Source organism: Coregonus lavaretus, assembly GCF_964263955.1.
Source record: "Coregonus lavaretus genome assembly, chromosome: 16".
In the NCBI taxonomy this organism is placed as follows: domain Eukaryota; kingdom Metazoa; phylum Chordata; class Actinopteri; order Salmoniformes; family Salmonidae; genus Coregonus; species Coregonus lavaretus.
Window position 1 is genome coordinate 48151952 of NC_140003.1, and position 12893 is coordinate 48164844.

The following is a 12893-nucleotide window of genomic DNA, read 5'->3' on the forward strand; positions in this document are numbered from 1 at the left end:
CCACTCCTGACGATGTGCTTTGCATCTGGGGTCCATTGTGTCTGACACAGGTGGCATGTCAAGACAGGCAGACGAAGATCATAACTGCCTGAAAACAGACAAGAGATGTGAAGTGAGCTAAATGAGAGCAAATCCCAAAACAATTAAGAAATGCGTTGCTTTAATGTGGTTGATATGCTGTAAGTAATAAAAACGATTGCCTTCATACCATTTATGCAAGCGAACATGATGGTTATGGTAGCTACAACGTTAACAGGGTCACAGGAGCAAACCTTTAGGCAAGAGGCACACTGTGGGGAGGGACACGGGGGGGGGTCATGTCAATTTACGAAAATACACTTACATCAATTCAAGGCAAGCAATGCAATTGGTAGGGGTGTAACGATTCGTTTTAACAACGATTCGATTTGTATCACGATTTGTGGTTGTCGATACGATTCAAGGACGATATTGGTTCATTTAGAACGATACGATCCGAAACGATTCAGTGACTTGAAATCGATTCAGTAACCTTTTAGCCAAAAATTCAACCAGTGTGACTGAAATAAATACCTGGATACTGGACAGTGCAGGTGAAGTTTCCTAGATTCCTGTTTCTTGTAAGGACCGCAATGGTGGCTTGATAATTTCTCGCTCGTCGGCTTCTCCTCTGTCGTCCGCCATGCTATGTTTTGTTGTCTTTGCGCCTTTGCGCTGCTGCTGGCGCGGGGCGATGACGTCACGGATAGGCAGACTGAATCGAGTAATGTTTAAAGCCTTTATCATTAAAAGTGCTAAGAAAAAACATCCATATAAAGTCTGACGTGCTTAAATCCAATGGGTTATTTTCTAGTATCGATACAATCGATTTATTACATTTTAAAACGATGTTAGATTGATATATGTTGTCCAAAAGGCCAACTCGCCGAGCACAGATCGATGTAGTTGGATCATAGGAATATAAATCGATACATCGATGTAGTAGATGGATCGTTACACCCCTAGCAATTGGGGAACCTACACTGGTTGTAGATGGTGTACTTTCCATCATCAAGGAGAACAAATTGTGTTTGGGGCGATGAACTTGTAAAATCCATCTACAATCGATTCCCTATTGTGCAGAGGATAATTCTTATACAGAGAGACATCACTCTCTGTGCAAAACCACTCAAAACGGCATGCAATCTCTACAGTGGATGACTGCTTCTCTGCAGCCACAGTGACTTCATGCCACGTCATGGACGTTCTCAGCACCCGGCAGACTGTCAGGATTATGTGGCCTTGCACGCCACCAACATTCTTTGGCTGTGTTTTGACGCAAAACTCCAGCTGGACAATACTGATGGTTGGGCACTGTGATCCAAACCTTGAATGTCCTGTATGGTTGGGCACTGTGATCCAAACCTTGAATATCCTGTATGGTTGGGCACTGTGATCCAAACCTTGAATGTCCTGTAGGGTTGGGCACTGTGATCCAAACCTTGAATATCCTGTAGGGTTGGGCACTGTGATCCACATCTTGAATATCCTGTATGGTTGGGCACTGTGATCCAAACCTTGAATATCCTGTATGGTTGGGCACTGTGATCCAAACCTTGAATGTCCTGTATGGTTGGGCACTGTGATCCAAACCTTGAATATCCTGTAGGGTTGGGCACTGTGATCCAAACCTTGAATATCCTGTATGGTTGGGCACTGTGATCCAAATCTTGAGTGTCCTGTATGGTTGGGCACTGTGATCCAAACCTTGAGTGTCCTGTAGGGTTGGGCACTGTGATCCAAACCTTGAGTGTCCTGTATGGTTGGGCACTGTGATCCAAACCTTGAGTGTCCTGTAGGGTTGGGCACTGTGATCCAAACCTTGAGTGTCCTGTAGGGTTGGGCACTGTGATCCAAACCTTGAGTGTCCTGTAGGGTTGGGCACTGTGATCCAAACCTTGAGTGTCCTGTAGGGTTGGGCACTGTGATCCAAACCTTGAGTGTCCTGTAGGGTTGGGCACTGTGATCCAAACCTTGAGTGTCCTGTAGGGTTGGGCACTGTGATCCAAACCTTGAGTGTCCTGTAGGGTTGGGCACTGTGATCCAAACCTTGAGTGTCCTGTAGGGTTGGGCACTGTGATCCAAACCTTGAGTGTCCTGTAGGGTTGGGCACTGTGATCCAAACCTTGAGTGTCCTGTAGGGTTGGGCACTGTGATCCAAACCTTGAGTGTCCTGTAGTCTCTCCATCTCCTGGAGAATCTCCTCCAGTGTCTGCATATCAATCTCTTCAAGAGGGATAGTAAAACAACAACCATTAGCCAACCATTAGCCAACCATTAGCTATTACAGCATTACAACATCTAAGTGGATAGTTACACGTGGAACTTGACAACATGATTTATTTTGAGTATGTGTGTAAAAAAGTATAATTAGCTGGATGACATGATTCAATAAAGTTTGATAGGTTACTAGTAAGTGATTATGTCTATATTTTATCCATTAGCAAAGTGTTTCAGACAAAATATTTATTATACATTTAAGGGAAATTAATTTGTTTCTACCCTAACCAAAATCTTGATGAGAGGCGAACACTGGCGGCAAGGAAGTTGCAGTCCCACTTTCCATAAGTCTACCTGTATGGAAGAGTATAAATATTTCAGTTCAGACATTGTCTTAAAGATGGAGACAGTGATACAGGAAGTAAACAGCAAAAATCGGTGCCGACTTCCTCAACAACTAAGAGCTGAACTGCAGTGCTGTTCTCGTCCGGCAGATATCACGTTGCAGGACAGTAACGCGTACAAGTGCACATGTGCAAAAACTGAGTGAGTGCATCATCTTGCATCGCGTTCATCTGCAACTTTCTATTTATCTTGAAGCTCGTGGCAATGTCATATCGCTGAGTCTCAGTTTGTTAATATAACTTTTTTTTATTCGAATACTCTGATGAATATGGAAACTAACCAGATGCTGAGGCCTTGCGAGGCAGCACACCCCTAAGTGCATGGTGTCCGGTTTCCTTCCAACGTCCTTCTTGCGCCAGGAAGCAGCACTTCTCTCGCCGTCATCCCTTTCATTCTGCTTTGAAGTGTCCTTTGATGTAAGGTACAGGGTAGTATGAGAGTTAGCTGACTGGAGTCAAATGAAACCAATGCACATAAAGTTGCACTTATTGGATATGTAAATAACATGACTGGAACTTGCATTTAACTTAATTTCTTCAACGAATGCATCCCCAAGGATCCAGTATAACTGGATTAGTCCCTTTCACATGACTGGTTGAACAGAAAGAACATACAAACTCCATTTGTATTTTCCATTGCTGGAATGTATAATACAAATCATCACATAACTGAACCAATGGTTTATTTATGATTTGGTAGGTTGAATCTACTACTGACAATGCACATATGCCAACATTCTAACAAGATTTCACTTAATTGATTGAAGAAGGTATACAATGTATAATAATATAATATAATAATATGCCATTTAGCAGACGCTTTTATCCAAAGCGACTTACAGTCATGCGTGCATAAATTTTTTTTGTGTATGGGTGGTCCCGGGGATCGAACCCACTACCTTGGCGTTACAAGCGCCGTGCTCTACCAGTTGAGCTACAGAGGACCGGGACCACCCAATGTACTAACAATGAAAACCAGGGGGATCAGGTTAGTAAACTAATAAAATGTTGTTAATTCTCCCTAATTATGAGTGTGCTGTTATTTTAAATAGGCTAGGTTTTTTTCCATGGGAGAAAATTATTGTAATTCTCAATTTCACGGTTAGATTTGGTTCAGCAGGAGGTTATCTGCTGGGGACAGGAAAATAAATATGTCAATTGAATATCCTAAAAGGAGGCACTGTGTTCTCCTCTCACAAGTCGCCTAAAATGGGACAGTTTCCCAAGGGAAGTTGCTGGTGCGAAACCCATTGCTTTTTTCTCAGCGTAACGACCATAATAAAACAGCTGAGGATTGGGTCTTGGAAAATGTAATTATAATTTACAGTAACCCCTTTTCAACGTCATAGACAGTGCCCAAGAACTGAGAGTCTACGTCCCTCAAATTCAAATCTGGACCCCCGAAGCCAGTACGTGATGCATTATTCCCCTCTAATCAAGGACTGATTTAGAACTGAGACACCAGGTAGGTGCAGTAAATGTTCAGGGGGAACAGAAAAACCCAGCAGGCTCCGGACCTCATCGGATAAGATTTTAACCCCTGGTCTACGACAACCACATGATAGTTTTAAACATATGTTGAAGCTCTACATCAGGGATAGGCAAACCTGGTCCTGGAGTGCCGCAGATACTTACATTTACATTTAAGTCATTTAGCAGGTGCATTCACCTTATATTTTTTTGTTGGGGGGGGGGTGGGGTAAGGGGGGGGTAGAAGGATTACTTTATCCTATCCCAGGTATTCCTTAAAGAGGTGGGGTTTCAAGTGTCTCCGGAAGGTGGGGTGCCAGAGCAGCGAACAGTTTTGACTGGGCTGAGGTGTGTTGAATCAATCCCTGAACTGATCAATGAGCTAAGTTTTCTCAGTGTGGTGCCGGGTTAGGACAGAATACTGCAGTACCTGCAGCACTCCAGGAACATGGTTATCTACCCCTGCTCTACACCATTACATTATTGTTGTTTTTAAGCAACGGAGTAATCCCTTACAGTTTGGCCATTCGTGATAAAGAACATGACAGTTTGGATGCAGTGGCGATTGTAGCATGTAAATCTTGGTGGGGCAAAAAAAACTAAAAAATAGTGGGATGCATGCCAGCAAAGCCACTACACAACACAACACTAAACAATACATTAATTGCACTATAACGGTGACAAACGGTGCCCACAAACTGTTAGGGCCTCCATAAAGCTGTCCCAACAGCAGTCCCAACACCTTACCACTGCTACACCTGGCTATCAGCGGAGCCTTGTCTGGCAGCGAAACAGTTCAATCAGCCTCATTTATCACCTTTTAAAGAAACATAGCTGATATGGCTGACTTGCTTAAACAAATGTGGTTTCTACTGACAATTGAGATGTACAAACTATGGCATAAGGGGACGACGAGCGGATAAGAGACAATCCGTAATTTCGATTAAGACATTAATGAGCGAGCTAAGACGGACGTAGTCAATATAACTATTTGATCAGCACTCTTGAAATGTGCAGTGACAGAATTCAGAACATGGGCCGTTCTTACAGTGTTCTCCCTGTACACCAAGTCAGAACCCTAGGATAAATAAAGGGGGCATATAAGCAGACAATGAAAGCTCTTACAATATTCAATGATTACATTTCTCTAAAACAGGCTATAGGCTACATATGCACCACCAAGTCAGAACAGTAGGCTAAGTTATGAGGGAAAAAAGGGACCAAATGATTAGGGTGAGGCACATGGGCTACTAACAGCTTACTACACAACATACACTTAGTGCTTCTACATCTGCATTGCTTGCTGTTTGGGGTTTTAGGCTGGGTTTTCTGTATAGCACTTTGTGACATCTGCTGATGTAAAAAGGGCTTTATAAATACATGTGATTGATTGATTGATATTACTTTCTTAGCTACAGTATACATATCTCCCTGGCATATTACATAATTTATGCAGTAGCATAAATTTTTTAATTTTAGTCATTTAGCAGACGCTCTTATCCAGAGCGACTTACAGTTAGCGAGTACATACATTTTCATACTGCCCCCCCGTGGGAAACGAACCCACAACCCTGGCGTTGCAAGCGCCATGCTCTACCAACTGAGCTACAGGGGGCTATACAATATATTTTTGGACTCACCTTGTTGTGCTGTGCTCACTTGAACAGGAAGGTGGCGCAACAGTCCTTCATGGGCAAATTTTGTCATCAAACTTTGTCATCAAAATCTGGCATCCTCTGGATTTATGGTGCTTTCAAGACAACTGGGAACTCTGAAAAAAACAAGGTTGAATAATGATGACGTCAGTGATCTTCAGTTCGGAGTTCTGAGTTTTCAGTTGTTTTGAGCCCAGCAGAAGTCATGCTAGATTGACAGCATGGCCAATGTTGAATGTTTATCCTTTTAAGCTTGGAAAAGAGACCCTTAAACCCAGACTTGGACCACACATCCACTCCACTGAATAGCAGGCTGGTGATTGCTTTGCAACGCTTGCAGTTAGCCACTGATTCCTTCCAAACCATTGTTGAATTTGCGATTTCCAACTTGTTGTGTAATGTTTATGTCCAATGGCCGATGAGCACCGATACGTTTTATCTATAATTTCTCTTCATTATTTCTCTTCATATGACAAGGATTGAAAAAGATTTGCCAGTATATTGTCGACTTGATTCATGATGATGACTGCTAGCTAAGATTTTGAAAGTATGATGTTGACATGATCAGTTCAATCAAATTGCAGAGTGTACCTTTATAGCTGTTATCAGGACAAGTTAGCCATTTACCTAGCAAGCACATGCTAGCAATGTTGCTAGCTCTAATAACAGAACCACGATCAGGGCTCTCCTGATTTGTAGAGTGGTGCAGAGGTCTAAGGCACTGCATCGTAGTGCTAGCTGTGCCACTAGAGATCCTGGTTCGAGTCCAGGCTCTGTCGCAGCCGGCCGCGACCGGGAGACCCATGGGCGGCGCACAATTGGTCCAGCGTCGTCCAAGGTAGGGGAGGGTTTGGCCGGCAGGGATGTGGGTTTGTTTTCCACAGGGGGCCAGTATTAAAAAACAAACAAAAAAAAACATGTATGCATTCACTAACTGTAAGTTGCTCTGGATAAGAGCGTCTGCTACATGTCTAAAATGTAAATGTAGAACTGATCCTGAACCAGTGTTTAAGTGCAGCTGCTTCCAGCTAGCTAGACATCAAATCAAACTTTATTTGTCACATGCGCCGAATACAACAGGTGTGTAAGTCCAGGTGCCATTTGATGAATTGTTCAGCAGTCTTGTGGCTTGAGGGTAGAAGCTGTTAAGGAGCCTTTTGGTCCTGGACCGGTACCGCTTGCCGTGCGGTAGCAGAGAGAACAGTCTATGACTTTGGTGACTTGAGTCTGACCCACTTAGCTAGCTAGCTAATTAATTTAGTTCTGCTTTCTAGTGTTAAATTATGTGTTAAATAAGGTTGTAACCAAGCTGAACCAACAAAATATTTTGAGAAACTAACTCATGATGCTACAACTGTGTCTTAAAATTCAAATAATTATCATATATGGTTATAAACTGTAACCAGTTTAAACTGCTAGGCTAACCTTACCTTGATAGCAACCCAGTCTTCGTTCAATTTCGGAGCTCATCGGGGAAAACCGAGTTTGGGCGACGACGTCACCAACGTAGATTTGACATGATTTTGTTGTCCCATTGTAGTGGATAAGGAGTAAAGTGCGTACTGTGGGGGCACGTCAAAAGTGATTTTTGTGTATTCCACAAGGTTTGAAAAGTATTTCTGCGTGGTATACATACGCCGTAATGAGCGACTGGGTTGATTTAAGTGTGATGGCCTTGAGATAGAAGCTGTTTTTCAGCCTGTCGGTCACAGCGTTGATGCACCTGTGCTGACCTCCCTTCTGGATGGTAGTGGGGTGAACAGGACGTGGCTCGGGTGCTTACATAATCTTCTTGGCCTTCCTGTGACACCGGGTGCTGTAGATGTCCTGGAGGGCAGGCAGTGTGCCCCTGGTGATGCGTTGGGCAGACCACACTACCCCTTACATTTAGCGAGTGCATACATTACCACAACCCTGGCGTTGCAAACACCATGCTCTACCAACTGAGCTACATCCCTGCCGGCCATTCCCTCCCCTACCCTGGACCAATTGTGCGCCGCCCCATGGGTCTCCCGGTCGCGGCCGGCTACGACAGAGTCTGGATTCGAACCAGGATCTCTAGTGGCACAGCTAGCACTGCGATGCAGTGCCTTAGACCAGATTAGTGAGATCTGTAAAAGTTTGTGAGGGTCTTATGGGCCAAGTCAAATTTCTTCAGCCTGCTGAGGTTGAAGAGGTGCCTATTTCTAAAATGTATCTTAAAATCTGATTTTAAACCTAACCACACTGGTAACCGTATGACTAACCTTAAATTAAGACCAAAAAGCAAATGTTTGTTTTCCTGAATTTGTTGCCTATTGACTTTGTGGCTGTGGTAACTAGTGACAACCCTGCTTCCCTCCTTGGAAATGGGGCATTGTCCCATCAACAAGTTGAAGGTTTCCATAGGATCCACAAGTCAAAATTGGCTATATCGTAAAAGTTCATGAAAACAAAAAAGTTGCTTTTTAGTCTTCATTTAAGGTTAGGGTTAGGAATAAGGTTACCAGTGTGGTTAAGGTTAGGGTTAAAATCAGATTTTTAAGAAGATACATTGTAGAAATAGGCGGGGGTTATAACTTTGTGGATGTGTTAACTAGTGACGACCTACGTTGAATGGCCGTTCGGGACTGGTCAGAGAAGAAAGGAATGTTTTACTTCAGCTAGCGAAAGTTAGCCATCGAAGAAAGTCTTGACTAGCTACATATGATAACTTTCTCTTTGCACCCAAATATAAAACATACTGTATTACAGTATCAGTTATTGGTGCCGCGGTGGGAATTCAAAGAGGAAACTGGCCAAAAGAAGAAGGAGGAGGAATTTGCGGCAAGGAAAACTTGTGGAAAAGTGATACCTGAGCCAGTTACGTTAGTATCCATCTTTTCCAAGTAAAGTTGGTTAGCAACTTGGCTAGCTAGTTTGGTAAAAACACGTTTTATAAAGTGCGATAGCTACATAGTTAGCTACTTTAATACAGGTTTACTCACTTCTTGCTCACTTGTTAGTTAGCTAGCTAGCTAACGTTAGTTAGTTGGAACTTGCTGGTTAGCAAGTTGGTGCTAGGTAGCTGCTAGTGCTAGCCATAGCATCACATATATTGTCTTTGATTGCATCTTGCAGTACTCTGGATCATGGATGCTAGCCAATGAATATAAAACAGTTAGCATATCTGCTACTGTGCTAGCAACTGCAGCTAGCTAGCTAGCTATATAATGAAAAATAGCGCTGGCAGGAATCAAATCGCTGAGCATGTATAATTACTAACATGACACAAGCGTACAGGTATTGACAGGATATAAATCATTATTTGCATTCTCTGACTCCTACGTGTCAGACAAACTCAAAACGCCTGTTGACTGTTGATGCAGAGAAAGTGATCAAGGAAGCAGCTCAAGGCAAGGATCTCCTCGATATTGAGATAATAAGAGGCCTTAACTTGAATGAAGAACCAGCATCATAATGAAAGTGACAGTGACATTCGGACAGACAGGTGTCGTGGTCCCGTGTAAGGAGGGATGGACAGTCCGTGATCTCATTCAACAAGCCACACAGAGATACAGGAAATTATTGGAACAGGTAAGCTATAGCAATCGTTTTGAAAAAACTGTTGGGTTGGTGTAATAATGCTGTGTGATTTTATTAGGCCTGTGTCCAGGTTAGGTTGTTTGACCAGATCATTGCAGAACTATGATGAGGATTCTGTTGAAAAGCTAAATTCTGTCTCTTCACTTCATCTTGGTACTGACGTCATCAAATGCCATGGGGACCGATAATCTGTTTGGAAGTTTTGTAGGTTGATGAATATGTATTACAGAAAGATATAATATTACATTATTATAGTAGACTCTAGAGTTTTCTCTTTGTGCAAAGTTGATATGATATTACATTTTTATTCTCAAAGTCTTGGGAAATTAGCCAATGCCAGGGATGTCAAAGTTGCAATAAATTCATTATGAAAAATGTACCCCTTGGGCTTGATATTCAGCGTTCTAAGCTATATGGCTCATTGGGCTCTGGTCAAACGTAGTGCACTGTAAAGGGAACAGGGTGTTATTTGGGACTCAACCATAGCTGCGACTTGTTCCATTACTCTTCAGTGATGAATGCAGATGACACTTCATGAATTCCTTGTGATTCGTCTGGTCTCTGGAGCGGTGAACCCCTGGCCCTCATCAGAGATGTGCTTCAGTCAGTGCTCCGGACCATATTGGCTCCATTATTTAAAGAGCACAGACACCAGACAGTCAGTCAGTCACAGATGCTCTCTTTCTATCTCTCTCTTTTTCTCTCTCCATCTCTCTCTGTCTATCTCTCTGTATCTCTCTTTCTTTGTCTGAGTGTCTCTCTTCACCCCCCCTCTCTTTCTATCTCTCTCTTTTTCTCTCTCCATCTCTGTCTCTATCTGTCTATCTCTCTGTATCTCTCTTTCTTTGTCAGTGTCTCTTCACCCCCCCCCCCCCCCTTTCTATCTCTCTCTCATCATCTCCATCCTTGATAAAAAAACATCTGGGTGTTCTTGACACATTTTATAATGCATCCTTTATAAATGGTAATTCTCATCGTGCTGTCCGGCAGGGCTAGCAGAGATAACATTTTTAGATCCCCACCCACGAGGCTCTACCCTGCTTGCAATACTGTGTGTTAATTGCCCTGGCTCCTAAGCTGGCTGGCGATTTGACTGATTGAGATGTGTGTTTCGAGTTTTAATGTCACATGCACAAGTCCAGTGAAATGCCTTTCTTGCGTGCTCTAAACCCAACAATGCAGTAATCAATATCAATGTAATAATAAAAATAACAAGGTAGAAGAAAAACACACGAGATATAGAAATAACAAAAACACGAGAACTAAGAAGCTAAATACAGGGTCAGTTCCAGGGTCAGTAGCTATATACAGGGACAGTTCCAGGGTCAGTAGCTATATACAGGGACAGTTCCAGGGTCAGTAGCTATATACAGGGACAGTTCCAGGGTCAGTAGCTATATACAGGGTCAGTTCCAGGGTCAGTAGCTATATACAGGGACAGTTCCAGGGTCAGTAGCTATATACAGGGACAGTTCCAGGGTCAGTAGCTATATACAGGGACAGTTCCAGGGTCAGTAGCTATATAAAGGGTCAGTTCCAGGGTCAGTAGCTATATACAGGGACAGTTCCAGGGTCAGTAGTTATATACAGGGACAGTTCCAGGGTCAGTAGCTATATACAGGGTCAGTTCCAGGGTCAGTAGCTATATACAGGGACAGTTCCAGGGTCAGTAGTTATATACAGGGACAGTTCCAGGGTCAGTAGCTATATACAGGGTCAGTTCCAGGGTCAGTAGCTACATACAGGGACAGATCAAATTGAGGTGTGGGTTTTGGGCAGGGGTCTCCAACCTTTTCTAGCATGAGAGCTACTTAAAAAATAAAAATAAAAAAAATGTTGTGAGCTTCTCATTTATTTATATCTTTCAAATAGACACATTCTTCTCTTCTCCCCTGCAGATCTTCCCCCGGGTCCTTAGTGGACAAAACAAAGTAGTACACTATGTGTTCTGTCAATATACCTGGTAAAATAATGGTTAATCAACTACCCTAAGTGGGGCCCTATAAAATCATAGATTTTTTTTTTTCTCTCTCCAAAATTATGTTTTATATTTTCCCAAATGTATGTTTTCTCCGTTTTTAATTTTTTATAGTTTTAATGTTTTGGGGTTTTTCACTCTCAAAATTACAATTGTTCATAGAGAAATAAAGAAATTGGATGTTCTGAGTCCATGGTTACATCACATCAAAATACAATTAATTTTTTTGTTGGTCTGGAAGACACTAACATTGATTTCGGTGTAATTGCATCTAGCTTAGTGAGGAACGGGCCATCTAATGTGCCAGGGAAGCCTACTTTGCAGTTAACATTTTTAATTGAGAAGGTTTTGGGGAAAGTATTTATGTCAACCCCACAAGACGGTTATCACATCAACTGGCTGCACACGGAGTGATAGACAAACACGCGCACCAGACAGACAGACAGACAGACAGACAGACAGACAGACAGACGGGTGATATTGCTGGAAATTTAATTGGCAGGTATTGTTTTAGGTTTGGCTTTTTAGACAATAGCGGCTAACCAGGGGTGGGATAATTTTGCGTTGATTCGATAGTAGCTGAGAGCTTGCGGTGTCTGATACTTGTGAGATTTGCTTGACAGTTTGTGATGGAACACATGACATTGCATACGCTTTTTGGAATTGTTTGTCGAGCGACTGATAGGTGGGCTGCGAGCTACTGGTAGCTGGGGAATCGACCTGTGGGAGACCCCTGCTGTGGGATGATGGAGTTGATGTGTGCCGTAACCAGCCTCTCAAAGCTCTTCATGATTACAGATGTGAGTGATACAGGGTGGTAGGTATTGTGGCAGGAAGCCTTAGAGTTCTCACACACACAGTATGGTGGTGTTATTGTCGAAAAACTGCATAAAATGCGCTGAGTTCGTCAGGTAGAGAGGCACCGTTGGGCAGATCACCGCTGGGTCTTCCTTTGTCATCCATAATAGACTGTAGCCCTTGCCATGCGGCGGGTCTTTGAGCCTGTGTCATATGATTCCACCTTATCGCTATATTGGCCTTTTGCTCCTTTGATGACTGTGGAGGACGTAGCAGGACTTCCTGTTCCTGTCCAGTAACGTTGGTACCAAATCCACGATCGGAGGTCATCCATCATATTATTAAGTGATTGGCCAATAGAATGGAGGGAAGAGGTGGCCGATTTCCCCTTCCCCTTAATCTCTCCAGGATTCACCCTCTCTTGCCTCTTAACGCCGGCGTGTGTGTGTGTGTGTGTGTGTGTGTGTGTCTCTGTGCTCTGTGCAGTGCTGCTGAGACGGTAATATACTTGGCAATAGAAAGGACATTCCCTCCACCATCCATCTCTCATCAGGCTATTGCACAGTGGAGGATCTAAAGGTCACATTGCCCTTTTATATAGTTGATCACTGATTACATTATGTAGACTAGTTGATCACCGATTACATTATGTAGACTAGTTGATCGCTGATTACATTATGTAGACTAGTTGATCGCTGATTACATTATGTAGACTAGTTGATCGCTGATTACATTATGTAGACTAGTTGATCGCCGATTACATTATGTAGACTAGTTGCTCGCTGA

General features: G+C 42.9%; 1 protein-coding gene across 1 annotated transcript in view; it reads left to right on the top strand.

The window, feature by feature from the left end:
* Positions 1 to 8382: 8382 nt before the first annotated feature.
* Positions 8383 to 12893, top strand: part of LOC311143875 (partitioning defective 3 homolog B-like) — a gene marked incomplete at its 3' end in the record, with an annotated part of 178325 nt that continues 173814 nt past the window's right edge. The window contains exon 1 of the mRNA XM_084179746.1: positions 8383 to 9322. Coding sequence (XP_084035872.1) covers positions 9206 to 9322 — 117 coding nt within the window. The 5' untranslated portion in view covers positions 8383 to 9205. The remainder of the gene's footprint in view (positions 9323 to 12893) is intronic.